Raw genomic sequence first — 26,919 nt, 5'->3', positions numbered from 1 at the left:
CATGGATGAGGATTTTTTGGTCTATCCCATTTTCAAATACCACACTGCCTTTTATGCAAGCAAAACAAATCTAGGCTGTAGTGACTCTTCTTGTCCTTACCCATTCACTGTAGCTTTTCCAAACCCTTTCATTCAGGTTGCCTCTGATGTGGATGGGAAATAAGTGGATAAAGCTACCTTAAATCTTTCGGAGTCCCATAACAAAAGTGGTGGACTTAAGAGTTTTTCCTACTAAGAAATTAAACTACCTGGAGAATTTGCTTTTTCCTTCCATGGTAACCTCCCCTGGCAGGACCAGATGCCAACCTGCGAAACTGCGAGGCACCTCCTTCCTTCCCTTCCATATATCCTTCAAACAGCAACAAAACAGAATTTCACAAGCACAGATGTGACGTAAATGGGGAAGGAACTGCTGGCCCCTGCAGACAGCTTCCCTGTCCAGAAGAGAAGCTAGCAGGAGTCTCACCCAACTGCGCTTTAAGGGCCTGGAGGGATGCTGCCCAGAGCCCCAGACATCACCCAGAAGAGCAGAAGAGGTTACCAGACCTTTGCTTTTGGCCCGGCTTGCTAAAGATGCAAGCAAATCCGTAAGGGCCCTCCTAGCCTCAGAAACCACACTGAAGTTGTGCAGGTCAGAAGGCAGTTCTCTCCCATTGCTACAGAGTCAAAAATCTGTTTCTACCCCCCCACGTTGCAAACTAAAGCTTAGAAGAAGAAAATCAGTTCTTCCTTTCTCCTTATTTTTGAGAAGACAGGAGGGACCCACTGACTTCATGTTTTAACAGAAAAAGTGCATTTAGAAAACCAGCTACCTGTAATTTTTCGTCATACATGGAAGTAAACAAAAACCATCTTTAACTAGTCTGGATGCTTTGTGAGATCAAACAATAGTCCATGTGTACATTTGACTACGCACTAACTGAAGTTTCACCTTATACCCAGAAACACATCCCAAGGGAGCACAGATCAATACAAACAAGGTGTGTCAGAAAGTGGTATAAAATAAGATTTATTTGCAAATCACTTTGACAAGAAGGAAACAAGTATATGTGAGATGTGCGTGTTGGGGATCGCAGACCCATTCTTTTGTCTTCTGAGATTTCTATTTATACGAACCATGGAATACTTCCAGAGTTCAAATGAAGCTTCGAAGGGTTTTTTTGTGCATGTCTTGTCCTGCTGTTCCTTCCATTGGCACAGTTATAGGAGACTCAAACTCTTTGTAACAAGAAGCAGCATATGTAAACCAAGGTTGTTCTCTTGTATTTGAAGGAAAACTTGGACAAGAGCCTTTTCACATTTGTTCAGGACAGTGTTAAGCACTTCAGGATTCCCTCCAGGAGAAGTGCCTGGTGCTGTAATAACACAGAGAGCCCCACAAACACACTCCACCCTGAAATGGCACATCTCCTGAAACTTCAGATTCTTCCTCATGTAAGACACAGCACATCTGGTTACGATCCGAGTTCTCACTCTTGGAAGCTAAGGAGCTGCGTCTCATGTAAAAATTATAAAAGTTTAATCCTTAATAAGAACTGCAGTGTATAAAGGCAACTGTGATAAAGGCAACACAAACATGAGCTCGTGCTATTGTGGAAGGGTAACCTCTAAATTACAGCTGCTCATAGCAGTTACAAAGGAAGACAGCGGTACCTTCAGAACACTTCTACAACGTCATTCTCTCCAGCTTTCAGAGTTGAAATTTCCTGGTTTTTTGAAGTTGTACTTGTAATTAGATGAGATACAGAGCAAATTTCCAACTCTCTAATGTTCTCTGAGCAATCCTGCACATTAAGCATACCTTGCTTTAAGTGGAAGTCCAAAGTGAGCATCACAAAACAAAGGAACACCTGCTGAGAGAGGAAATCAAGGACCCCAAACTGGATCCATTTTCTCCAATAAAGCTCTAGAAAATATTTATTTTTCTAACAGGGACTTTCTGCCCTAACCCCCTTCCAATGAAGTTCAAAATAATTTCAATACTCAACACTGGAAAAATAGTAGTTGGTGGTTTTTTTTTCCTCTCTGTAAATACAATAATGCAGGTAAAGATGCCTAGGCATCATTGTCACCAGTTCAAACAAAGCATTAATGAATGCATTAAATCATTCAAATGTAAATAAACGGTACATACATTAAAATATGCCCCAAATCTTAGAAGAGTGTTGTAACAGCAATAACTACTGCATTAGTGACAACCATTGCAGTTAGTTATTTTGACAACAGAGCAGGTAAACCAATATACCTCTTAAACACATTATTTCATTTTAGCCTACTTTAGAATAACTGAAATAAGACCCAACTGAACTTTCTCAGGCATTAATCTCCATTATAATCCACCATCGGTGTCCCACCACCCCTTCTGAGAAATCTAGTGCATCTTTATGGGAAAAATATACTTCAGAACAAATTTTCTGTTGACAAACCATGCTCTTTTCAATCTAATTCAGTTATCCAACTTCAGAGAATGGCAGGAGTTTGCATTTAGTTCCTGCTGAACAGCTCCAAGCCTTTACTGGAAGCCACGTCAATCTCCACAGTTGCGGCGTGCTGCGAAAACCCAGCTGCATGTGCCCACGTTCTGCACTGGCCCCTTGTTTTTATGGTTTTAACAGTATTTTTGTGAGATGGGATTTGCCACATCTCTAGTAAGTTTCATAAATTTGGGACACAACTACCCTGAAAATCCACTACTTGCAAAGGAAGTATCATACTCACTAAGAAAGCAGATTAGTTCTGAGCATATATCTTTAAAAGCAACACTTGAAAAAGACCTGCAGCCTCACAAGTCCTGCTAACAGATCTAGGCCTGACACCTAGCAATGCCCAGGGGTTTCGCAAGTCTTGTAGAAGTGATTCAGTTTTCAGTCATCAACAAAGGTTTTGGCAGAGTAAAATTATATGAAATCTGTAATACACTTGTTAGCATTTATAGTCCAATCATCAGTTAGAAGTATTATTGCATCTGCAGCGTAAAAATATAGGAGGTTCTGTAAAGAAAAATTAAAATAGCATTAATCTAGTACAGATAGTCATATAAAATAACTCACAATTATGTAAGTTTCCATATTTAATTACACATTTAAAAATAAGTTATAAAAATAATCAAGCTTCTTCAAAACTCCTATGATGCTTTCTTTTAGGAGTTTTTACTCAAATCTACTGATTGTCTAGCATCAGCAACAGCTTCTGGTACTCGAACAGTCATATTATCCATTGACTTCTTCAAGCAGATCTGGCAGCCTAAACGTGATCTGTAAGAAATAACACTGTTTTTAGTTCTAGCCAACCACACACCTACCAGTATTTACAGCCCTGCTTCCCCAACATTCAGCCAGCCCAAACACTTCACGGTCCAGAAACCAATCCCCTACTACTGCATGGTCATAACCAAGACCAGCAGTGAACTGCTTGCATGAACACAAATATACATGATATCAATCATGGTCACAGATTTACATCCTTAACTTGGGATATTTATGTTGGGAAGTTTAACCTGAGTGCTTCTCACTGCTGTACAAATGGTGACCCTCCCATTCCCAATGACTCACTCGTAGTTCAGCCAAAGGTAGGCAGACACTTGATCTGCCACTGAACACTCAGCATCTCTGAAGAGACCGAGGCACTCGGATGGAAAGCTTCAGTAAAAGCAGAGACTGACTCACCTGCAGTCTTAAGACAGCTCAAGAAAACAGAGCACACGTTTGTACAGCTCACCTGACAGCCTGGGCTAGTTTAACTTCTACAGCTTCCCAACAAGCTACAGCCTGAGAAGAGATTAGGAACTTCTTCCATTTGTGTCATTTGTATCTTTCTAAAAGTTTACACCCAAGTCAAACATTTTTGATTTTTACAAAACTTCTACCTGAAGTTCTACATTTTTCCTTAAATATTTACAGGACAAAATATCCAATTACCTCCTCCTAACATGGTTAGTGCTTAGGCAGGTATCTAAGAAAATAGATCTTCCCATGACTTAAATTAAGAAAAAAAACCTCTGTGGTAAGGTAATGGAACCGCATGGGACACAACTAGATTTATTATCATGCACAAATTATAGCTTCAGCAACTTCTAAAGTCTAAAATTTTGTCTCTTCACAATTCTCTCACTGCAAGCTTAGCACAACAGTTGCCAGAAATTACACACATTAAAGAAGCCTGCCAACTTTTTAGCAGTTCATAAACAAAGAAGCAAACTACAGCTGAGGATAACTGGATTTTTTTAAATGAGAAAGTGGATGATGGTACTCCATGAAAAAACAGGAATATATTCTGAAAAGCATCTTTATTGACCCTAAAAATTCACCCACCCAATCAAAACATGTTCACAGAAATACACAGCTTGTGTATTGGATAAGACAGACTTAAACAGCTTCTTCAAATCATTTTTAATCTCAATAGTCACTACTGAATTAATCCTCTCTCCCATTTTTTTCTTCAGCCTAGCAAGGCGCAGCATCTTTCTCCACTGTTTTAACAGAGTCCAAGGCTAACTTCCCTGCTTTTTCAAGGAACTCAGTTAATTCAACCTATACACCTTGGTATTTAAGTAGGAAGTCAGTGCTGCACAAGTATAAAGACTGACAGTTAATCAGTATTTAGGCACAGTAGTTTTTTCTGGTTGGGTTTTTGTTTGTTGCTGTTGTTTTTTCATCTGTTTTTACCTCATATTAAAGACGTCCCTCTTTTTTTTTTTTTTTAATATCAAACTTTAAAGAGACATTCCTGGAAAGACACTAGGTAGCTGACAGCCCATTTCAAGTATGTAAGGCCACCACTGTTTCACCTGCCTCTCCATCACTATGGAGTGCATGAAGACAAGCATACACAGCAGGTCCAGGGAGGTGATCCTTCCCACTGTACTCTCCCCTGATGGGATCACAACTAGAGTACTGTGTTCAGTTCTGGGCTTCCCAGCTCAAGAAGGACTGGGAACCCTAGAGAGAGAACAGCAGAGGGCCAGAAAGATAATTAGGGCCTGCAGCATCCTCTAAGGAAGGGCTGAGACCTGGACTGTTCGGCCTGGAGAAGATTTTATCAATGCTCATAAATATCTACAGGGCAGGAGTCAAGTGGACAGGCTGTTCTATTTTCATTGCTGCTCAACCACAGGACAAGGGGCAACAGGCACGAACTGGAGCACAGGAAGTTCTGTAAAACATGAGGAAGAACTTCTTTAGCGGAAGGCTGACAGAGCACTGAAACAGGCTTCTCAAAGACATTGTGGTGTCTCCTCTGTGGATATCTAAAACCCTTCCAGACACTTTCCTGTGTCATCTCCAGTAGGAAACATGCTTTGGCAGGGGGTTTGACTAGGTGATCTCCAGAGGTCCCTTCCAGCCCCTATGATTTTGTGATCTAATCAACATCAAATTCTGTTGCCATCAATCAATTGGAGAAGATTCTCCAAGGTGCAATCAGGGTTGATTTTTTCTCTTACACAGTAATACAGTACTGTATACAAACTTTGTCATCTTTGTCTTCACCTTATTATTTCCCAGATATGGTCAATGCATAAAATCTAGCACAGATGAACTTCAGATCCCACTTGACCACCTACATTTATAAGACACTCATGTCCTTCTATCCTGTTGAAAAACAGTACTTTTTGACCGACTATTGATCCTCTGCAGGGCCCCTGCTCTTACCCTGCAGCAATGCAGTACTCAGTAAAGGACTTGGAAGCCAAGTCACTGCTCTGTGATTCATTTCAGAACTCCGATATCTGTTACTTCTGCCTAAAAAGCTCTGTTGAATTGTTTCCTTACCACTATTCAGCAAAAGCTATAAAAAGCAACAGGCAATAGACACAGGCCTAATGCATCCAGTATGGAACTGGACTGACTGCCCTCTATAGCCAATAACGTTATTTTAATAGCCTGCTACCTTCCATTCCTATCGTTTGGAAGCCACTCTAAGCTAACTAATTAAACCTGACAGAGAGTAGCTCAGCAATGTCATACTGAGTTCCTTTAGAGCTCCTGGGTGAATACTACCTACCCTTTCTATGTGTTACTACTGATTTATTTGTAGTACTGCTTCTTCCATGGACACCTACGAGAGATCTTCCAGGAAATCCCATGCCAAGAAAGCTTCCAGTGCATGGAGATCCTGTAACATCTCCAGAGCAAACAATGCAAAAAACGTCTGCTGTTACATTATCTCTTTGTATTCTAAGTGCAGCTCCTGCATCATCTATTAGATCCTCGTACAGATGACCTTTTGCTTCTGATAAGAACAAAAAGCTTGTTGAAAAGTAGAAAGGTATTTGTTTGGTTTTTATCTCAGTATTTTTTAAACATTCAGTTTGTCAGGGTTTGCTTTCTTCCCCTCTCATTTTCCTTTGTTGAATAACCCCTATTATTCTGAAGTTGTTCAAAACAAGTTTGTTTTAGCCTTTCTAATCAGTCCCTCATTTAAGAGGTATTAATACTCACAACAGCTGCTAGTTGAACCTTTCCAATTCCAGAGTCACTGACAAGAAATAACTTTTATCCTTAAACTTCCTGCAATGCTCTGCCCCATCGCCGTTACAAAGCTTTGCACTAGCATACACCAGGCAACCTGTAGTAAACATGAGGATCACTCCAGCATTCTCCTTCAGAAAGCTGTCCTTTCACACATGAAAGATTTCTGGCTGCAGGAATAACACGATGATAGGAAAAACCAACACCGAAGTCTTCAGGAGGTCTAAAATTTATTTTCTCTCAAAATTCTTCAGACTAAACTAATATTTAAACAGAGAACTCTGGCTTTCTACTGCTTTTCAGTTGTTCAATTAAAAAAAAAAACAAACCAAACTTGTTTTAAGCCTTTAATTAAAAGATAGAGTAAAATAGAAGCTGAAACAGGTTTCTCAGCTTGACTTCTTTGCCTTCTCAATCTCCTAAAAAGATAACATTTGGCTGAAATGAGGGAAAAAATTGTACTGTCATGCAGAAAAGATCTGTACAAGATTCCAGTGTCACTGGAAAAAGAAGATAAAAGGCTTAATTCAAAATAATTCCTTGAAGAGACACTGAAAAATAAATACTTATACAGGCCAGGTATAAAGTCCTCTGAAATCACTGGAAAGACCTGCAGAAACTTCAGCAAGCAGTTCCTTTGAAACCTGAAGGAAAAAGCTAATCAACCTCACTCAGCACAACTGCTTACACCTCATGTGGGCTATGTTCTCTGAGACAGGCTATGTGCAGCCCACTAGGAACAGTGGTCCAGCCTGCTAGGAACAGATGTGTGAAATGAAATGCTCCGAGATGAGAACGTGACGTCCGTGTTATGCATGTGACAGGGGGGGGGATGAAGAACAGAGGGGTCCTTCAAACTTGTGCTAGTCTAGTTGTAGGCACTGAAGTGCCCATTCAGAATTGGAGCACACTGGGCTTAGTTTCACCCAAGTGGTATCTGGGTTGTATGTTTGAGAAACACTCTGACATGAGTGGGGACACAGCTGTGTGGAACACTTCAGCCTGGAGAAAAGAAGGCTCAAGGGAGATCTTATCAACAGATACAAATGCTTGAGAAGCCGTGGAGTCTCCTCTTCTGAGATATTCAAAAGCCTCCAGGACACGGTCTTGGGCACCCTACTCTGGGTAGCCCTGCTTGAGCAGGGGCTGGATCAGAGGAGCCCAAAGATGGCTTCCAAGTTTAACTATTCTACGGTTCTGTGAAAGAAGGTCTGATACAAACTAAAATACTAGTGTAAACACATCCATAAAATAAACTAAGTGCTGGTTGATGGGATCAGAGAACAGAAGGGAAACAAGAAGGAAGTTCACAAATAGGACTGCAGTAGCAAAGTTTTTGGTGAAGAAACTGGGATTTTGATCATACCTCAGTACCTGACACTCCTACGTCAGACAACTATGAAGAACCACTGTTCAGGTTCACAAAAATGGACAGCATTTTCATCAACATTTCATCAGCAGTACCAACATTAGCATGAACTCAAAATTTCAACTTGCCAGTCCTATCCATGTAACAGAATGCAGCTATTCACTACAAGCTCACTAAGGCACTTTAAGAACACTGGACTGCTCCACTTGCAAACCCTCCTTTCCATTTAGTGACATAGCAAAGCATTACGTTGCCTTACGTTTCCGTGAGACCATATGCCAGGTCTAGCATGTCCATCTCTTCATCAGTAATTGCATCTAGTTTCTCAAATATGTGGTCTTCAAAGATTAAATGACAAGTTGAACAGGCTAATGTTCCTTCACATGCACCTAAAGAGAACAGCAAGTTAACAGCAAATTCCAAATAACTGAACTTCACAACAATGCTTTAATAGAGAACATGTTTATGCTAACATAACAGCAGTGTCACTCGTCATCAGACTGCACGGTAAGAGTTGCACAGAAAGCACTGTGCTGCCACACTTCACAATGGGATCAGCAGCACATATTCAAACCAAGCACGATACTGTACTGCATGATTCAGTTTTGAAAATATGTCTTTACGTACACAAAAATACATGTGGAAAACTTTAAAGAACTGTAAAGTGCTTAACGTAGAAGCTGCCACATCAACAATCTGTGCATTCTAACACTGGGGAAAATAGTAATAAATAAGTTAAAAAGAAAAATCACACCAAGTGACTGCTTGAGCAGTGGGAGGTCTTACTGCAACTGCAAGGCAGCAGCAAACTATTCAAAGGCACCTGAATTGTACAATAGTTCACTTTCTATGCACACATTTCTACCATTACTGCATGTAGGATGCCCCCTAGTGATATAAGTAAACACATAACACCTGCATTTTACATTTTTCTTCATCATCTGTCCCCCCTCTAAAAAGAACATACATTTCCACATTATTTCCAATGCATTATTTCTCTGCTCTAGTATGATGCTTCATTACCAAATTGTTACTGAAGTTGATACAGTATGTTGTAAATTAAAGGTTAGTAAAGTATCTCAAATGTTGATTTTGGACATTATTTACAGTCTACTGACAACATTATCCTTTTTACTCCACCTTACTGTAATGCTTTAACATGGCTGATATTAACATGAAATGAGAGGATCTTAACTGTAGACTGAAGAGTAGCCATAAGCCTATACAATAGATTCATATAATAATAAATGAAGGTAGCTATGTCAATGTGTTGTGCATTTTTTAGTTTATTCTTCAAATGTATACAACCCATAACAATATTCCTTAGAATCTTAAAGATTCATTACTAGCAATGGCATGTATTCATACTTCAATAAAACACAGGTCACATTTCAAGTTGTGCTGAACTAGCATACTTTCCCCCCACTCTGGAATTGCTCTGTGCTATATATTCATTCATGAAAACTGTAATCCCACTTTCTGCTTTACTTGTATTGCTATTTCTTAAACATATGCTCTGAAAGTTTGCTTTGTATAGTCAGAAGCCTGTAACCACTACGGAACTTAGGGCCACAAAGACAGTGAGGAGCCTGGCGCATCTCTCCTATGAAGAAAGGCTGAGTGAACTGGGTCTGTTCAGCCTTGAGAAAAGAAGACTGAGAGGGGACCTGATCCAGGTCTATAAATATCTAAGGTGTGGGGGGCAGAATGGCGAGGCCAGACTGTTTTCATTGGTGAGTGGAGACAGGACAAGGGGAAACGGCTGGAAACTGCAGCATAGGAAGTTCTGCACAAATGTGCACAAGAACTTCTTTACAGTGAGGTGACGGAGCACTGGAACAGGCTGCCCAGGGAGGTGGTGGAGTCTCCTTCTCTGGAGATGTTCAAGACCTGCCTGGATGCCTACCTGTGCGACCTGCTGTAGGGAACCTGCTTTGGCAGGGGGGTTGGACTCGATGATCTCTGGAGGTCCCTTCCAACCCCTACAATTCTGTGATTCTGTGAACTAACTGAGGAAAGTCCAAAGTTCGGAGGAAAAGGAGGTAAGCTTCCTTCTGTTTTGATTTTAAACAGAACTTGCACTGAGTTAGAATATCCCTAACACATTGGTCTCCTTTACCTCGCCTCTTCTGTAAGAAGTGTTTGCTCTTCTTTGCAAACTGACATACCTGGCTTCTTCTTTCATTGGTCATTCAAGTACTACAGCGACATGTGTTACAAAAAGCCAAATAACAAATTCAAATCACACGACAACAGGGAAGTAACTCAACACTGTCAGAAATATAGCATTTTTTGTGTGGTCTTCAGAAGCTTTCAGCTCAGAAATCTCACAGGTGGCATCTCTCATCTTCACAGAGAAATTGTCCACACAGACAGAGATCAGGTTAGGAAAGTTAAGCCCGGATAGAATTGAATGTGGCCAGAGACACAGAGAGCAACAAGAAAAGCTTCTTTAAGCACTGCTAGCAATACAGTGAAGGCTAAGGAAAACACGAGCCCCCTCTGGAAGGAAATAAGAGCTGATTATGTGGGATATGCAGAAGGCTGAAGTTGTCAAACTTACTTGCTTCAACCTTAATCAGCAACTGCTTTAGCCACACTAAGTCACAGAGGGCAAAGGGACTGGGAGGATGAAGAACTGCCCGCTGTAGGAAGAGATCAGACTCGAGGCATCTAAGGAACCTGAACACGCACACAAGTCCACGGGACCTGATGAGATGCATCTGAGCATTCCAAAAGAACTGGCAGATGAAGTTGCGAAGCCACTATCCATCGTATTTGTGAAGCTGTAGCAGTTCAGTGAAGTTCCCACAGACTGGAAAAGGAGAAATATAACCCTTATTTTTTAAAAAGAAAAAAAAAAAGGAAGGCCCAGTGAACTACAGGCCAGTCACTCTCACCTCCGTGACTGTCAAGATCACAGAGCAGATCCTCATGGAAACTATGCTAACGCACACAGAAAATAGGGAGGTGACTGGTGACAGCCAGTATGACTTCATTAAGGGCAAATCGTGCCTGGCAAATCTGGTGACCATCTGTGACATTACAGTGTTGGAGAATAAGGGAAGAGTCATCTACTTGCACTTGTACAAAGCATTTCAAACTACCCCACACAGCATTCTTGTCTCTGCACTGGAGACATGGATCTGACAGATGGACCACTGAGTGGATAAAGAATTGGCTGGATGGTCACACTCAGAGTTGTGGTCGTGCCTAAGTACAAATCAGTGACAAGTGGTGTCCCTTGAGGCACTGACAAAATGTAACATCTTTGTCAGTGACATAAACAGTGGGATTGACTGCAACTTCAAAAAGCCTGCAGACAACACTCAGCTGAGTGGTATGATCAGGATACAGCAGAGGGAATGGATACATCCAGAGGGACTTGGACAGTCTGGAGACGTGGGCCTGTGCAAATCTTATGAAGTTCAATAAGGCCAAGTGTAAGGTCCTGCACCCAGGTTGGGGCAATTCCAAGCACAAATACAGGCTGGGTGGAAAATGAATTGAGAGCAGCTATGAAGTGAAGGACTTGGGAAGGGGGAGGGTGGGGGGAAAAGGAAGACGGTGAAAAACTCAATATAAGCTGGCAACATGCCACTTGCAGCCCAAAAAGTCAACTGTATCCTGGACAGCAGGGTAAGGGAAATTATTGCTCTCATGCACTTTACTCTTGTAAGATCCCAACCTGCAGCACTGCATTCAGCTTTGGGGGCCCCCATGTAAGAAGGACATGGAGCCTGTTGGAGCAGAACCAGAGGAGGCCATGAGGATGATCAGAGGAGCACCTCTCCTGTGAAGACATGCTGAGAGAATTGGGCTTGTTCAGCCTGGCAAAGAGAATGCTCCAGGGAGAACTTACAGTAGCCTTCTAATACCTAAGAAAAGGTACCTACAGGAAAGTTGGAGAGGGACTCTTTATCAGGGAGTGTAAGTTATAGGACAAAGGGTAATGCTAAGTTTAGATTTGATGCTACGACAAAATTATTTACACAGATGGCAGTAAGATACTGGAGCAGGCTGCCCAGAGATGTGATGGCTGTTCCATCCCTGGAAGTGTTCCAAGGCCAGGCTGGATGGGGCTTTGGGCAATCTGGTCTAGTGAGAGATGCCCTTGCCCATGGCAGAGGGTGGAACTGGAGCGTCTTCAAGGTCTGTTCCAAGCTAAACCATTCTATTATTTTTCAGATTCCTCCCTGACACCATTCTGTCACCATTATCCTCCTTTAATTCCTTCAAGCAAGGCTCACACCAACTTTTAAGAACTAGATCCAAAATGTTCTATGCACCCGCAGGGGGAGAAAAAAACAAAAGAATTTTATTTGGACTCTTTTCCACACCTAGGTTTTACAAATACATTCATAAATATTTATGAGCAAACTGGTATGAGATCCTAATTTCCAGACACTGAGTGTAGTATTTAAGGAATCCACTTACCAAAACCATCTATGTCTAGATTATTATCAACAACAACATCCAGCAATGAATCTCCAGGTTTTCCTTTGGCTGTTAGCTTGTCACCATCGCGGTTGATGAAATGAACAGTTATTTTATCTTCTGAGCTGAAAAAGGGCAAAATAAAACCAAAGAAGCAAATGCATTATTTTCTAGACCTTTAAATATGATCGAATACTGCTACAACACTTTTCAAAGCTGTAACAGGTGCAGGCATTTACTGGTGACATTAAACACAAAGACATGAAAAACAACACCAAAAACCCCTTCACTTACGTTTTGTCACTAGAAGCCATACAGAATCCTGATGCTTCACCTTTTGCCAAAGGGATTCAAAGCTTTCTTTTAGGCAGACTATTTGTATTTTTGACAAATAAAAGAGCTGACTTTAAGTGCTTTGCACTTCTCTGTGAACTCACACTTTGCATTTACAAAATGATCTAGTAGATAACACTAAAAAGAATTAACGAGTTCAGAATTTTCCCATGTATGGTTAGAACTTAAGGCATTTTATTACCTCTAAAATCTAATTCTGTTCTCCTTTCAATAGCAGAAATAGTCCAAATGTATTTGTCTTTTTTGACTGCAGGTTCTCTTAGAATTTCACCTTGTAAATATTTATTCTAGTGAAGTGCATCAAAATCTCAACACAGACACCAAAGAAAAGTGTCCTGCTTTGCTTTTCAGGCACTTGTGTATACTTAAATTTTTATGCAGAATGTAAGGGAATTATTTTTCTTAAGACTAATGCTTTTGATATGGAAAAACAGGGTTTTTTTGTGTGCATTCCATATGATTTCCTTTTACATGCAAATTAAAGGAAAGTCATTAATATAATAGCAAATAAAATACAGTTCATTACAATTGACTATGCTCTTTCTCAGGGTGAGTAACACAAGAAAAACTCCTTAGAGAAACAGGGAAGAAACATGCTGAGAGATACAAATAAAAGACTGAAAGCTAATGCAACATCTATACCTCATCATGAAATCCATGTTTAAGAACTGCTCAGTCCATATTACACATGCTCTTTGTAATAACTGCAGGCTTTAGGTGATCTACAACACAGAACACATACAAGCCTGAAAAACCAAGCCACCTCCTAGGAAGCTAACTTATAGGGCTGAATATTAAAAAATTAAAAGTGGCCTTACTGAAACATCAGCAAGTCAACCATCCTTGGAACTGGCTAGGAAAGAAAATGCAGTTCTAGCAATTAAAGTTGAAGCTCATTTTGGAAAACAGACATGCTCACTGCTCTACACTACCAGCCATAAGCTCAGTTGGCAGCAGTACCTGCTATCACATCATGATGTGGTGTCCAACTCCTGTTCTATCACCCCTCAGCCTACTTCGGAAGGCAACTGCAGGTGACTATTAATCATAAATTCATTCCAAAATAATAATCAATAAGGAAGGATCAACCCTCTGGGCCCACATGATTCAAATGAAGCTCACACTATAATGAAATTCAGAAATCTTAGAAGATGCATCTTCACATCATACAATTTGTGTTCTGCAGCCACCTGTGGTATCAGGGCAGCACTTCCAGCAAGCCATTCTGCAAAGGTTTAAGTTACCACTGTGTTCTTTCCACTCCCCTGCTCAGCATTACTACTTCCCACAGCAAGGAGAGGAAACCAGCATCCTTCTCCCAGACACACAAGTGCAAAATTCACTGCCTTCACCAAAGTCAACTTCACTGACAGGTTTAGATTGCATCCACAAAAGTATAGATTCCAATTCTGACAGCTAAAGTAAACCACCAACAATGTTTTTGTTTTGTTTTTTTAATTGGTTTTATTTATTTTTTTCACTTTAGGTTCTTCAAGAAGTCCTTCCAGAGCTCACCGAAACACTCATTTACCAAAACATTTCTGTCAATATGACAAACATGATGCTAGCAGGAGACAGGGATGCAGTTGCATGCATAGACATCTATGCCCATGTAAGTGCTAAATATTTGTTCAATATCTAAAGCACATCCTTTCTTCCCCTACAAAAGAAGGCAATCATCAGTAACACAGTCCAAATACCAAGATGTCTGTCTACAATCCTGTGAGATGACAGGAACCTTCCTAAGAGGCTCCTTAAGAGATCCTCCCTAGGTGGTTTTCACAACACGCATAGGGCTATCTTCCTTGTGATCACACTTCAGACTGCAATAACAGCAGTGTCAGATAATCAACGGCTTTCCCATCCCTCCTTTGTTCCCTCCTCCTCCAGCACTCGCAGTGCTCTGCAGTGAACTGGGCCAGAAACAGAATGGGCTGAAAACCAATCTTGGAAGCCTGCGGCCATATGAACAGCAGAACTGGTACAGTCAGATCTACCTGTTACATGACACATCTGATTAAAACAAGACGACAGGAATAGCACCCCTCTTTCTGCAGCCACCATCTTACACTGGCTTTAGCCAGCTATGGGGCAGCGCTAGGGCTGGACATGCCCAAGTGAAGCACCGCCTTTAATCATCATCAGCTTTTGTTAAAGGACATTACAAAATTAATCCTTCCTATGAGAATTAATCCACCTGGTTGATCACCGAAACTGAGATTTATTTGTAACAAAGTTTAAGACACTTTGGTCTTCCAGTAGGATCTGTCTTCCTGGTGCTAGAACAGGCTGCCCAGAGAAGCTGTGGATGCCCCGTCCCTGGAGGCATTCAAGGCCAGGTTGGACGGGGCCCTGAGCAATCTAATCTAGTATTAATTGTAGAGGTTGGTGGCTCTACCCGTGGCAGGGGGCTTGGAGCTTCATGATCCTTGAGGTCCCTTCCAACCTGGGCCATTCTGTGATTCCTGCGATTGCCATCTTAAGTCCCCCTGACACAGACAAAAAATTCAATTTACAGATCACTGCAGCGTTATAGTACACGAGCCTGACTGTGAAAATGCTTCCAGGAGCACAAGTACATCACTAGTCAGAGGGTCAGAATGCACACTGTGCAAATCTTTTCAACTGAGAGATTCCACTGAAAGAAAAATCAGACATACGTGGAACAGTGCTTAGGGTTTATGAATTTCAAGCAACGTGGCTTTTGTCTACATGGAGAAAAAAAAAAGCAAGAACAAAAACAACAAGAGCAACAAAACCCCCACCACTTCGTGAACTGCACGTGGAAGATTAACATGAAATAGATGCCAGATCTTACGCAAGCATAAATAGCCTCAGGATTCCCGGAAAGAACCAAACATATTTCATGTGATTTACATAAAGCATAAATATCCCAATCCATGCTTAGATTAACTTCTTTTTTAAAGCTATCTGCTACTAAAATTCATTCCTTCATATGATTGCCACAGTACTATCAACATTATTATCAAATGTCACTAGGGTACCCCAAATTAAGCATACAGCAAATGAACTGAACAGCAGCAGAGAACTGTTAAGTGATCCATCTCCTCCCATTTGTAACTAGTGCAGCAACTTTGATTTTTGAAGTCTTGGCAATGCTTTAAAAGACCTTTTTATGTTTTGACCTCAAAATAACTGATAGCCTGGGCAAGTCACTGGAGACTTATTTTAGGGCCGTGGGCTGGGTCACTCAGAGAAGAGATCTAAGCAGGCATACAGGAGACCTGGATTAAAAAGTTCCTTGCATTCTGTACTAAGAACATTTGCTGGAACAAAATAAGAGCACCTAGAGGAGAGCTTAAAAGCGAACTACTGAAACAAGTTCTGTAATTCCAGAGGAGTTGGACTCGATGATTCTTACAGGTCCCTTCCAACTTGGGATTGATTCCAACCACCGTGATGAGAGCCACCCAGCAGTCCCAGAAACACAGAACCAAAGAATGGCCTGGGTTGGAAGGGACTTCAAGGATCATGAATCTCCAAACCCCCCGCCACAATACAGGGCCACCAACCTCCCCATTTGATACCAGCCCAGGCTGCCCCGGGCTCCCTCCAATCTGGCCTTGAACACCTCCAGGGCCGAGCCCCGGGCTCCCCCCAGCCACCGGGCCCAACAGGACCACCCACAACGCAGAGCCCGGCCGAACGCCGGGAAGGAGCGGCGGCAGCGCCTCGGGGCCGACACGGAGCCGACGAGGCCGGGAAACGGCGAGGGCACGGCGGGAAGGTCACGCAGCGCCGCCCGGCGCGACCGCCCCTCGACCCCGGGCGCCCCGCAGCTCTGCGCCGTGCGCGGCCGCCCCCCGAGGAGTCCGCCGAGCGGAGCCGAGCCGCTTACCTGCGCGCCGTCCGGGCCGAGAGGCTGAGCGGTCGCAACGCTCTCACGGCCGCGGCGCTGCAGCTCGGCCCTGTCCCCACTGCCGGCAAAGCGGAGAGGAACCAGCGGCGGGAGGGAGCGGCGGCGGCCCGGAACAGCAGGCGGGCCGGTGCCGGAGCGGCCATGGCGGCGGGCGGGCAACGCGAGGCCTCGGCGCCGGCGGCGGGAGGAGTGGGGGCAAAGTCTCGGCGCTTACGCCTCCGGCGCGGGCTGCGGCGACTTTCGTAGCGGTCTACGCCATCCACGTAAGGCACTTCCCGCCCCCTTCTGGCTGCGTCGAGCGGGGACTGCGAGTCGGGAGGAGCGGCAGTACGCAAAGTGCGCAGCGTAGCGCCGAGTAGCTGCCGGCGGTACGGGAGAGGCGTAGGGCGGCTCGTGTCGAGGGCCGGCCTTCCCGCCTCGTTCCCTCCAGGCTCGCCGCAGGCAGTGACAGATCTCAGCTTCCAAATCCGAGCCCGGGTTCTCCCGGCAGGTTCTCCCGTGGAGCTTGACCTGAACTGGTCCCCTCCCTGGTTTGCTCTATAAGGGACTTCTTGACTCCCCGGGTCCTCGTTGCTATTTCTTCTGAGAGAAGACGAACTTCTAAGATACAGGCATCAGCAGACGGGCAGCGGTGCCCTCAGGGGATCTGTCAGGAGGAGAGCTCAAATATCAGTATGGAAACGTTGATATTTCCTTGATATTACAGACCACATGTGGCCTTAAGTTGGCGTTCTGCTGTGCACATGTTGGGCTGCACGTTTTGACCAGAACCTAAATTTGGGGGGAGAGGGGGTTAAGAAAGGAGGGGATAGCCTCTTCAACAGAGACTGTGGTGACGGGACAAGAGGAAATGGGTTCAGACTCAAAGAGGGGACATTTAGACTGGATATGAGGAAGAAGCACTGTCACAGGTTGCCCAGAGAGGTGGTGGGTGCCCCATCCCTGGAGACACTCCAGCTCAGGCTGGACGGGGCTCTGAGCACCCGATGGAGCTGTAGGTGTCCCTGCTCATTGCTGGTGGTTGGACTGGATGGCCTTTAAGAGTTCCTTCCAACTCAAATGACTCTATGATTCCATATTTGCATAAATGCAATCAGTATTCTGGAACATACTGAAAAGTAGTGTCTAAAAAACCAGAGGGCCAGATTCTCATCAGGTATGCTGCTATTCCCTCACCTTTGTAAGCTCTGTTTCTCTTTTGAAACACTGGAAGAAGAAGCTGCAAAGAATGTGTTTTATTTCAGCACTGTTCAGACAGCATAGGATCGTACATGCACATACGTGAGGCAGCATATAGATAACTTCAGCTTTGTGTGGATTTCTAGTTTTGCAAGGTCAAGAGAGTGCATCAGATAATCTAGTCTGACTTTATCCAGAGGCTGCTTTTTGTAAATTAATGGTTTATGCAGGAAATAAATCTGAAAGAAATCCTCTGGACCTTCCAGTCTAAACCTCTGCTGTCACATACAACTCAAGAAATTCAACATAAAAGTATTTATCTGCTTCTTAATTTTTTATTTTTATTTTTTTGGCTGGTATTAACCCCACTGAAAAAAAAGATCACTTTCACTCCTTGGAAGAGCATGAAGTCTAATTATGTATTAATTTTCAAAACATTCATTTTTAATGTAATTAATGTAATTTTTAGTTTAGGATAATATATATCAATCTTTTCTTGCCCAGTGCTGCCCATGAGTTTAAATGGTTCTTGACCTTTCTGTTGTTCACTCACTGTTTGTTGTGTCCCCTCCAGCCCTTTTATTTTAGCCTCTGTTTTATTCATCTGATTTCACAAGACATGAAACTCTTACGTAATTCTCCTGATTCTCCCACCAAGTCATTTCTGCATGTGCTATTTTGAATTCACCCATGTTAAACTTGGGCAGCTAGTTAGATTCTACATTGGCTTGTACAGTGTCTCTAATGGAAGTGCATGGCCATCATACGTCCTAGGATTTTATCTGGTTATTTCTGTGTACACATCAAACTAGTAGCCCCAAATCACTGTGTGATCATTTTATGAGCCCCATGTCCCTTGTTGCTTCTTATTAAAAAACTCTGTTAATAAACAGGATGAGTTCTTGCTTTTCTCAACTGAACACAGCAAGCTCTGAGCTTTGTATCAGTTCCTTCGATGTGGGACCTACATCCATACAGTGCTTTCATGAAGAAGGCCATTTCCATTAATCAGCTTTACCTCCATGTTCAGCGTGTGCCCCAGCTCTGTCATTGCCCTCAGATGACCATGGTCCTGAGCACGTCACCCCTTTGTAAATGTTCAATTGGCAGTGTTCAAAGTCAGAACCTTCACTGATTACAGCTGTTGCAGAAAAACCTAGAAGTGAGGTGCTGTCTCTCCGTCCTTCTGGAAGCCTCTTTGAAGCAGAGGCTTTATGCTGGCCCTTGCCTGCGGCACAGTGCAGCCGTGTAGCAGCTGTATTTGCATTGTCTCAAGTCTCCATGGGCCTGTCTGGCCTTGACCCAGACTCACTGACTTGGTATCCTGATGTGGCCTTGGATGTGCCTTGTCACTGTGGCCTTGCTGAGTGAACAACTAACTGCTGCTGACCCTGACCACTATCTTGTAAACCAGTTTTGACTCTGGCTTGCTGCTCTGCTCCCTGGCTCGTTGGTGAGGTGACTGCTTTCCCCTGCCTGGTTGCTCCACTTGGCTCCCAGACACATTCCCTTGCAGAGCTACCATCTCTTGCTGTTCCCTGACATCTCCCAGCCCCAAACACAGAGACCTCCTACGTAGTTTCTTTGCATTTTCTATATAATGTATGCTTTTGTGGGAGGCAAGTTTGAGTAAAAGGCAGAGCAATTCAATCAGGATACCTGGATGAAAACCAGCAGATTGAAATAAAAGAGACAAAAATACTTAATACTGTGTGTATATCAAGCATCCTTCTGAACACATTGATTGTGTGAAAACTTTGCTGCTTGTCTCCTTGACATGTTCATTGTAATGATAAACATTTTGCTATACAGGCTTCATCTTTCCTATATTTGTATAGGTTCCGGTATACTGGGAAACATATATTTTTTACAGTTATGTTCTCCAAATCGTTATTTTTAAGCTTCTATTTGTAGTGGGCCAACAAACCACTAGATGGCAAACAATTTCTACTAGATAATGCCCAGGTGTTCATACTATCTTCTGTCCTCAGCTTTATAACTGAGGTTTTGGGGTGTAGTGCAATGGAAGTTCATAGGAATCTGTGGTGAAGATGGTGCAGTCCTGCTCCTGCTTGCCTCACCCTCCCTTTTGCTTCTTGGTATTCATGCAGCCAGATGTGGAGAGTGTTCTTAGAGTTTATCTATGCAAAAAATAAGCTAGCAAAAAACAAAAAGAAGATGAAAGGGCTGTTTCCAGCTAGCTTACAAAACAAGATTTATTCTGAGAGCAGCTGTCTCATCCTGGGTTGTTTTATGCAGCTTAGCAATGGTATCAAATTTCTCCTATCTGGCATAAAATTCCAGGGTTCAAGAGGACAACAACATTCTGCATGTATACAAATGATCATCAGATAATCTCCATAAGTTACTGAAGATGACATCTGTGACTCCTGTTTTTCATCTGCAAGAGACGTGGTATGAAGACACGTTTGTGACGTGGTTGTTTTTATTTTGAGAATTAAAGTGGTTTGTAGGCCCTTCTGTAAGGGCAGGTTTATCTGAGTACCATCAAAGTCCATGTGGGGCTGCCAAAAAGTTCTGCAGATAAAGAGTGATCTGGATTTGAGAACTTTGCCCCTTTGTTGCCGAGCATCTGATAACTGCAGTACAACAGGGCAGGAGAGCGTTTTGTTTTCAGTTGCTTTGTCTTTGCTTGTTTCACTACAGCACCTGATGTACAGTTGGGAACAGATAGAAATGTTTGGGGTTTGTCATTCAAAGAGGTGGAGCTCTGGGAATGAGGCAGAGCTCGCTATTACCCACTCAGATAGGACAGCTGAGGAGGTGGGTCTGTCTCATGACAGAAACGTGAATTAACTGCAGCAGAATTCTGCTCAAGTGCCAGTAATTCTTTGTTCTAATGCCATAGTTCTATCAGACATGCTGCAAGATCTGTGTGAGAATTTTCATCTGAGTAAAGGATATTCAGGGTAGTTGTCTGGAGACTTGGTGCTTCTCAATAGAAAAATGTATGAGTTTTAAACAGAAACTCTTCTCTCTTTTGAATTTATGAAATTCTTTTACTTCGTGTTATCCTTTCGTTTCATAGCATCCCCTCTTTTCTATGACAAGTTGACGAGCGAGGCACAGCCAGCTCAATGTGAAATTTTCAAAACAAAGCAGAGTTTGCCATCGCAGAATTATGGGCAGGTTTATGGCCAATACAGGATCTCAAAGCATGGTCAAAATATAGCTGTACAAGTTCAGGAAAGGGAAATCCACCACTGGCTGTTAGGTATGAAAGCACTGCGCCTAGCGCCTGCCTGAAATCCTTCATGGCAAGTTGGAAGCTGGAAAAGAACATGGGGAAAGTCAATGCTTGCTCCACTCTCACATTCTTTCCCTGGTGCTGATTTTGACAGCTGCTGAAGACAAGATAGTGGGCTTGAGGGGCCTTTGGTCAGTCACTGAGTGGACATTTCTTTGGTCTGACTCCTTCCTAATTTTCTTACATATAGTAGCACTCTGAAGCTGAAGCTGCTGAGTTTGCAGTGGAGGACAGAATGTGAGGATCAAAATCCACCAGACCTCTCCTACTGAATTTCAGCCTTGGCAATATTTCCATTGCTACCAGTGCTGCATTCTAGACTGTAGTTAGATAGTAATTAGAGGCTTCAATTAGACAAGAAAGCAATTTTCTGACTGCACAAAATTTGAGTTGAAAATGAATTAAAGCCTGATACTCACTCTTGTTGCCTGTTGGTGCCCACCTCTCTTCTCTGCATTGTGCTGTTACGAACTATCTGTAATACATTTTACTCTCTTCCCAGAAGTCTTTACAGCTGTTTTGTAAAAACACATGCAACTAAGAGTAAGGCAAATGTCTCCATTAAGCGAGGATATTGATTGCTGTCCTGTCATTTCCAGGTGCAGAGAGTGATATACGATTATGCATGTTGGTCTTAATTATCTCTGAAGAATACATCCTCGAGGAGCCTGCTAGAAAGGAACGCGCTTACTTCAAAAGACAGCCTGTTAGCTTGTACTGAGAAGCACAAGAAAGCACTTGGTGTGAGGTTGTTAGGGAAAGGGAAGTACAAAGGTAGCATAGGAAGGCTTGCAGGAGGTCTGTGTGCCCGCCAGGGGGCACGGCAAGCTTGGGCTGCAGCTTGCTCGTAGTGCTGAGCAGAGCAGTAATGAAGGGAGGCAAAAGTTTCCATCTTGTTTTTGCATCCAGAAGAAGGAAATTGAGAGATTTCGAATGAATATATAGAATAAAAATGGGAGTGTGGAGTGTATGTAAAAGATTAAAAAAACAAAACCCACAAAGCAGGCATGGACTTACCAAAAGGCACTGCACATTTGGGACTGTGCAGAAGTCTGGTTTGGAATAAGCTTATCAGTTTTGTTTTGTCTCCAGTGGTGTAACTGAATTAGAAAAAATGAACCCTTTCTCTGCCTGCCTAGGAGCATGCAGATCACATCTGGAACCTGAACAGTGGTGTACTCAAAGCCGCCACATTATAATTTCTATAATATTTTAATCAAAGCCCTCTTTCCATCATTTCAAAATCGGATGGTAAGAGAGGAATTGAGAATCAGAAAAGAAGCAAGCAAAAAGTTCTTTTCCCAGGCTTGAAAAGAAAGGAAATAAGAGCACAGAAAGGAAATAAAGAGAACCCCAAACTATTACTAAAGTCTCATGAGTGTATTTTTTTTTTTTTTTTAATTGCCAGTCTCATGACTTTCTGGGAACTGATTTATTGAAAGCCTTGGTTTGGCAATTCTGCGCTTGGCTAGCTTGGCCTTTGCCCAAGTCCCTTTTTTTTCTTTGGCAGCACTTGAAACAGCTGAGCTGTGGCCCATGCTCCTTGGTAATCCAAGATTGCCGTGTGCAATGCAGAGCCCTTCGGCAGAGGAAATGAGCACGGCGGCCCCCGCCCAGCTGGCTGCATGTGCTGTGAGGGGCTCATCCACAGCACTGCCCCCTCGGTGGGCTCAGCGCATCTGGCACTCTGCAACTGGTGCAGAAACTCGTGTTTACTTTAAATCCCGCTGGTTCAGCTGGCAGTAACCCAACCGCTGGAAACTCAGTTGTTTAGAGAGAGCTCATCTGATCTTTCCAATTATTTTGCATTTGCATGAGCTGCTGTACGGCAGACAGACGCAGCGTGCAGCCGTCTCCTGCGGCAGCTCGAGTCCCGCTGGAGCAGCGCCGCAGCAGTGCCGGCCATTTGTGGTCGCTCAGCGAGCCCAGCAGGAAAGCAGCAATGTCACAATGCTTCCAATGTGCTTCACGGGCTTTGCCAGTCCTCTCTCATTTCAAGGCATAGCACTGCAGGTGTATAGAGAGTATAGAAGGTTTGTTTCTCTTGCGCTGCTTTTAGGGCTTTCAGCCGAGCTCTTGGAACACGTTGGGGTTAGCAGCCCATAGCAGTACCACTGCTGTTACAAGCTGCTGAGGTAGCACTCTGCCCTGTTACCTTTTAACACACTTAGCTTTTGTATATACAGAATCAAGCACCACTAAGGCTTTGTTTTAAACTGGCACTGTGAAGTCAGCATTGTCCATGCCAGGACAGCAGCACAGAGCCTGGCTGACCGGCGCAGTACTGAAGCCCTGGGTGTTGCCAAGTGGAGGAGTGTCCAGCTTTGGTTTTTATGCCCTGTGTGATTAAGAGTGATACTTTTAGTAATCCTCTTAAGAGCAAATGTCTCTTAAAGGCTTGCTGTAAGTTCCTGGTCTCACTGGCTGTCTGCAGCTGATATTCCAGCACTGGTGCTTGTTGTGCTTATGAGGTAGGACAGAGTTATGTGTAGGCTGGTTTCCTACTAAGATGGAGGAAGCTTGAAGCATTCACCTATATAATGAGAAAGCAAATGCTTTTCCAGAAATTACTGGCTATTAAGCAGGGGAAGGCATCTCCTGAGCTGAGATTGTTGTAGCCATTGCAGAACTGATTGTCTATAGAACTTCTGCTGTTTGTTAGCTGGGACAGGCAATTATGTAATCTGAATGTTTCCTTTTGCACCTCTTCCCGCCCCTCTGCTCTGTGCTGCTGAGGCCTCCCTGCAGTACTGCATGCAGATGGGGAGTCCTCAGTATAGGACACACATGGGCCTGTTGGAGTGTGTCCCAAGGAGGGCCACAAAAATGAATTGGGCTATGCCAAGGTGAAGAAGTGAACACATCTCAGCGCAGCTGGCAGCACAACTACTACTTTTACTTTCAGTATTTGGATTAAAAGCCCCTGTGTAGGTGTTGGGCAAATCTTCATTTTGCTTGGAAAATCATTGTAACAGTACTCTCTGTTTCTGTATTTTACTGTATGTGCAATGTCCAGCTGGACATAGTCTTTCAGTGTTATCATAAAACTACTAATGAAAAGGGCAGTTATGTAAAAAAAAGTTATCTTCTGCCCTGCCACATTAGCAGGAGTAGTGTGACTTGGCTGCTATTGAAAGATGAACTTACCCTAAAAGCTGGATTCTATATTTCCATATATAGTAGTGGGAGTAGTGTCATCATAAGAAAAGAGAAAATATTAAAAACAGTCTTTGTAAATGCAAAGGACTGTAAAGAATTTGGGGTGGAATTGTGACAGAGCTTTCCATTGAGGACTGGTACCTCTCTAAGGCCTTAACAGCTGGAGATTACATTTTAAGTTATAAAATGTAATCACTAAGACGAACTGTAAGCATGAATCTAATCCAACATTTGCATGGGCTGTTGCACTTGGGAACAAGGTTTTGAGCCCTATCAGTTGTACAGTAACACCTGAAATGGGTCTCTGCCTGTATGAAATTCCCAACAGCCTACATTGTCTAGAACTGACCTCCTACAGAAACAGAGGACTTTCTCACGAGTTGTGTAACTTGTATTTCTTACACTCTCATGAAGGGAACTAAGAACTGACCTTTCAGAAAGAAAGAGTTTGGAGCAATTATGTGCACTTCAGTAGTCTCTTTGAAACTTTGTTTTATAGAATTAAACCTTAGATATTCTTCCTCCTGTTTTTCCTCAAGGCAAGTATAGTTTGATCACTGACATGCTCTCTCTGTGGGCTAAACCTAGTTTTATTTCGAAGAAAACGCTGAGCTCACTGGAGCATGCAACGTGCCATACTGCATTATGTTCATTTAGCCCAATTGTGCACATCTAACTTGCTGATTCCCCATGCTTCTGAGAAAAAAAAACAGAACAAAAAAACCCTGAACCCCAACATATTTTCAACAGAATTGGGGTGATGGAGAATTCATCCTAGCTTGTTTAAACCTTGTGTTTCAGCCTGTTTTTCAGTACTTTTTAAATGAATTGCATCAATATCCAGAAATAGTAATTGAGGACAGGAAAATATTGCACTTTCTATGAGACCCTCACTGTGTGACCTCAGTAACATCCAGTCTTGCAGTCTATCTTGTTCTTTGATGAGAAGATAACACTTGGCTCCAAATAGACTAGTTTTCAACTTCATAGTTTTCCTCCTCTTGTACTACAAGACTACGAAAACTCACAAACCATGTTTTCTATTCTAAGTTTTACATCTGTGAGCCCTATGCTTGCCAGAGCCCTGGCCAAAACCTCTCTCTCAAACCTCACAAGTGGGCATGAGTTGCTCGCTAACACAGTGTGGGATTTCCTTCCTGCAGCCCGAATCTGCCCAGAGGAAACGCTCCTGTTTCTGCAGTCACAGCTGGGCGATGAGTGGGAGGCTGGACGTGTGGCAGCCCTGGGTCTGCTCAGTGCTCTGGTTTGCTCTGATGGTAAGTACCACGGGTTGGTACTTCCAGGGATCCCTTTGCCATCTGGGTTGTGCCTCCATGCATGTTTCTGTGCACCTCTTGCAGAGCCTGTGATGACAGAGATGCTGCCCCAGGTTGCAGAGGCTGTGCAGCGTGTGTGCAATGACTCCAGGACCCAGGTGAGCTCTTTTGGGAAAGGAAAGTGCTTTTGGGGTGGTGATGCTCCTACTGACACGGGCAAGGCAGGGGTGACCAGGGAGGTTGCTGGGGCATAATGGGTCACTATGGCTCCTGTGGGAAGAGCAGGCAGAGAGGAGAGGACGGGTCCCTGTGCTGTGCATGGACCTCTGCTCTTGCTGTCTCTGCTCATGCCCAAAGGGCTGCCCCGATGAGCAGGTGGCTTCCCTTTGCCTTCTGACCAGGAAAATCACACCCACAATTGACCCCTGCAGGTGAGGAGGGCTGTTCTGTATTTCATCAAGGATCTGCTCAGCTTGGGATGTGGTGGGGCACATCTTCAATGATTACAGCCACGCCACGGGAAGAAGGGTAAGGACAGTAGGCAGCACCTTCTGTTGGAAGACCCCGTGCTGTCAGAGGCTGGCACAGAAACTCTGGTGGGGCCACACGTGAGCCTCCTGAGAGGCTCCTGAGAACTGAGAGTAACCGGTGTTTCAACACCACTGTTGTGCAGGCAGCCAGAGACCTTTCTGCCCAGGAAGCCAAGGAAGAAGGAGCTTTCCAGGAGCTGTGCATGGGCATCCTGGAGTCACTGGATGTCTCTGTGAGAGGGATGTCCAAAGTAAGTCACATTTGGCCCTCCTGATGCTCCTTGCCTTCACATCACGTGTTCCTCATCCCATTCCAACACCCCATGTCCCTCCTCCAACGTGCTCTGAAGCACACAAGACTCAGGGAAACTCACTGAGTCCTGTTTATCTTTGAGCAGAGGCAGGAATGCTGTCATGCTCAACTGCCTCATTCCCTACAGCTCCTGTGGCCTCAGCTGTTGCTGTTTGTGGTGCCAGCCCAGTACACGGGCATGCTATTCCAGTCTCCCGTTGTGTCCAAGCCCTGGCTGAGAGAGAGGACCTGACAGGACAACAGATAGCAGATCTGGATCCTCATTTTGTCAGCTCTGTGTTTCAAGGTAGGAGTAGAAACTCCCCCATTGAGCTCTGCTGACCTGTGTTAGCACCCAGAAGGGACAGAGGAGGTGATTGTGGCAGGGCATGGAGTGTCTTGGAGTCTTACTCAGCACTTCTTTCTCCTTGCAGGCCCACTGCTGACTCCCCAGACACTGCTGGCACGCCTGTTGGTGAGTAGATGCTCCAGAGGCCAGTGCCATGAGCCCCCCCTGGAGGAAGCAGCATGGCCATGGGCAAAGCTGTTGGCTGCTCCTTGCCTGCCAGGGCAGAGCCAAGCTGCTTCCCTCTGCTCTTGCTGCAGAAGTGACCCTGCTTTTCCTTGCTTTCGCTGAGATGGTGTCTGGGACCCTGTTGCAGGCAGCAGACTCCAAGTCGCTGCCTTGCTGCTGATGCAAAACCTCC

The 26,919-nt window shown here is 43.8% G+C and overlaps 1 protein-coding gene and 1 long non-coding RNA gene across 3 annotated transcripts; one reads left to right on the top strand and one right to left on the bottom strand.

Annotated features, from left to right (window-relative positions):
- Nucleotides 1–993: 993 nt before the first annotated feature.
- On the bottom strand, nucleotides 994–16,707 carry FDX1 (ferredoxin 1). Its single transcript, XM_052671324.1, has 4 exons — nucleotides 16,487–16,707; nucleotides 12,274–12,398; nucleotides 8,096–8,225; nucleotides 994–3,254 (listed from the first exon to the last, which is right to left on the bottom strand). The coding sequence occupies exons 1-4, from the start codon at nucleotides 16,648–16,650 to the stop codon at nucleotides 3,140–3,142; spliced, it is 534 nt and encodes a 177-aa protein (XP_052527284.1). The 5' UTR covers nucleotides 16,651–16,707; the 3' UTR covers nucleotides 994–3,139.
- Nucleotides 16,708–16,828: 121 nt separating this feature from the next.
- Nucleotides 16,829–25,901, top strand: LOC128074948 (uncharacterized). Of its 2 annotated transcripts, XR_008203529.1 has the most exons (4): nucleotides 16,829–21,695; nucleotides 25,277–25,390; nucleotides 25,475–25,548; nucleotides 25,822–25,901. It is a non-coding gene; the product is annotated as an uncharacterized LOC128074948 (long non-coding RNA). The 2 variants fall into 2 exon arrangements; XR_008203528.1 differs by lacking the exon at nucleotides 25,822–25,901 and having other exon boundaries at nucleotides 25,475–25,624.
- Nucleotides 25,902–26,919: the final 1,018 nt, after the last annotated feature.

The sequence above is a fragment of the Tympanuchus pallidicinctus genome, unplaced genomic scaffold (genome assembly GCF_026119805.1).
Source record: "Tympanuchus pallidicinctus isolate F22 unplaced genomic scaffold, pur_lepc_1.0 scaffold11, whole genome shotgun sequence".
Lineage (NCBI taxonomy): Eukaryota > Metazoa > Chordata > Aves > Galliformes > Phasianidae > Tympanuchus > Tympanuchus pallidicinctus.
The sequence above is the reverse complement of the archived record's forward strand: the minus strand, read 5'-3'. Positions and strand labels throughout refer to the sequence as shown.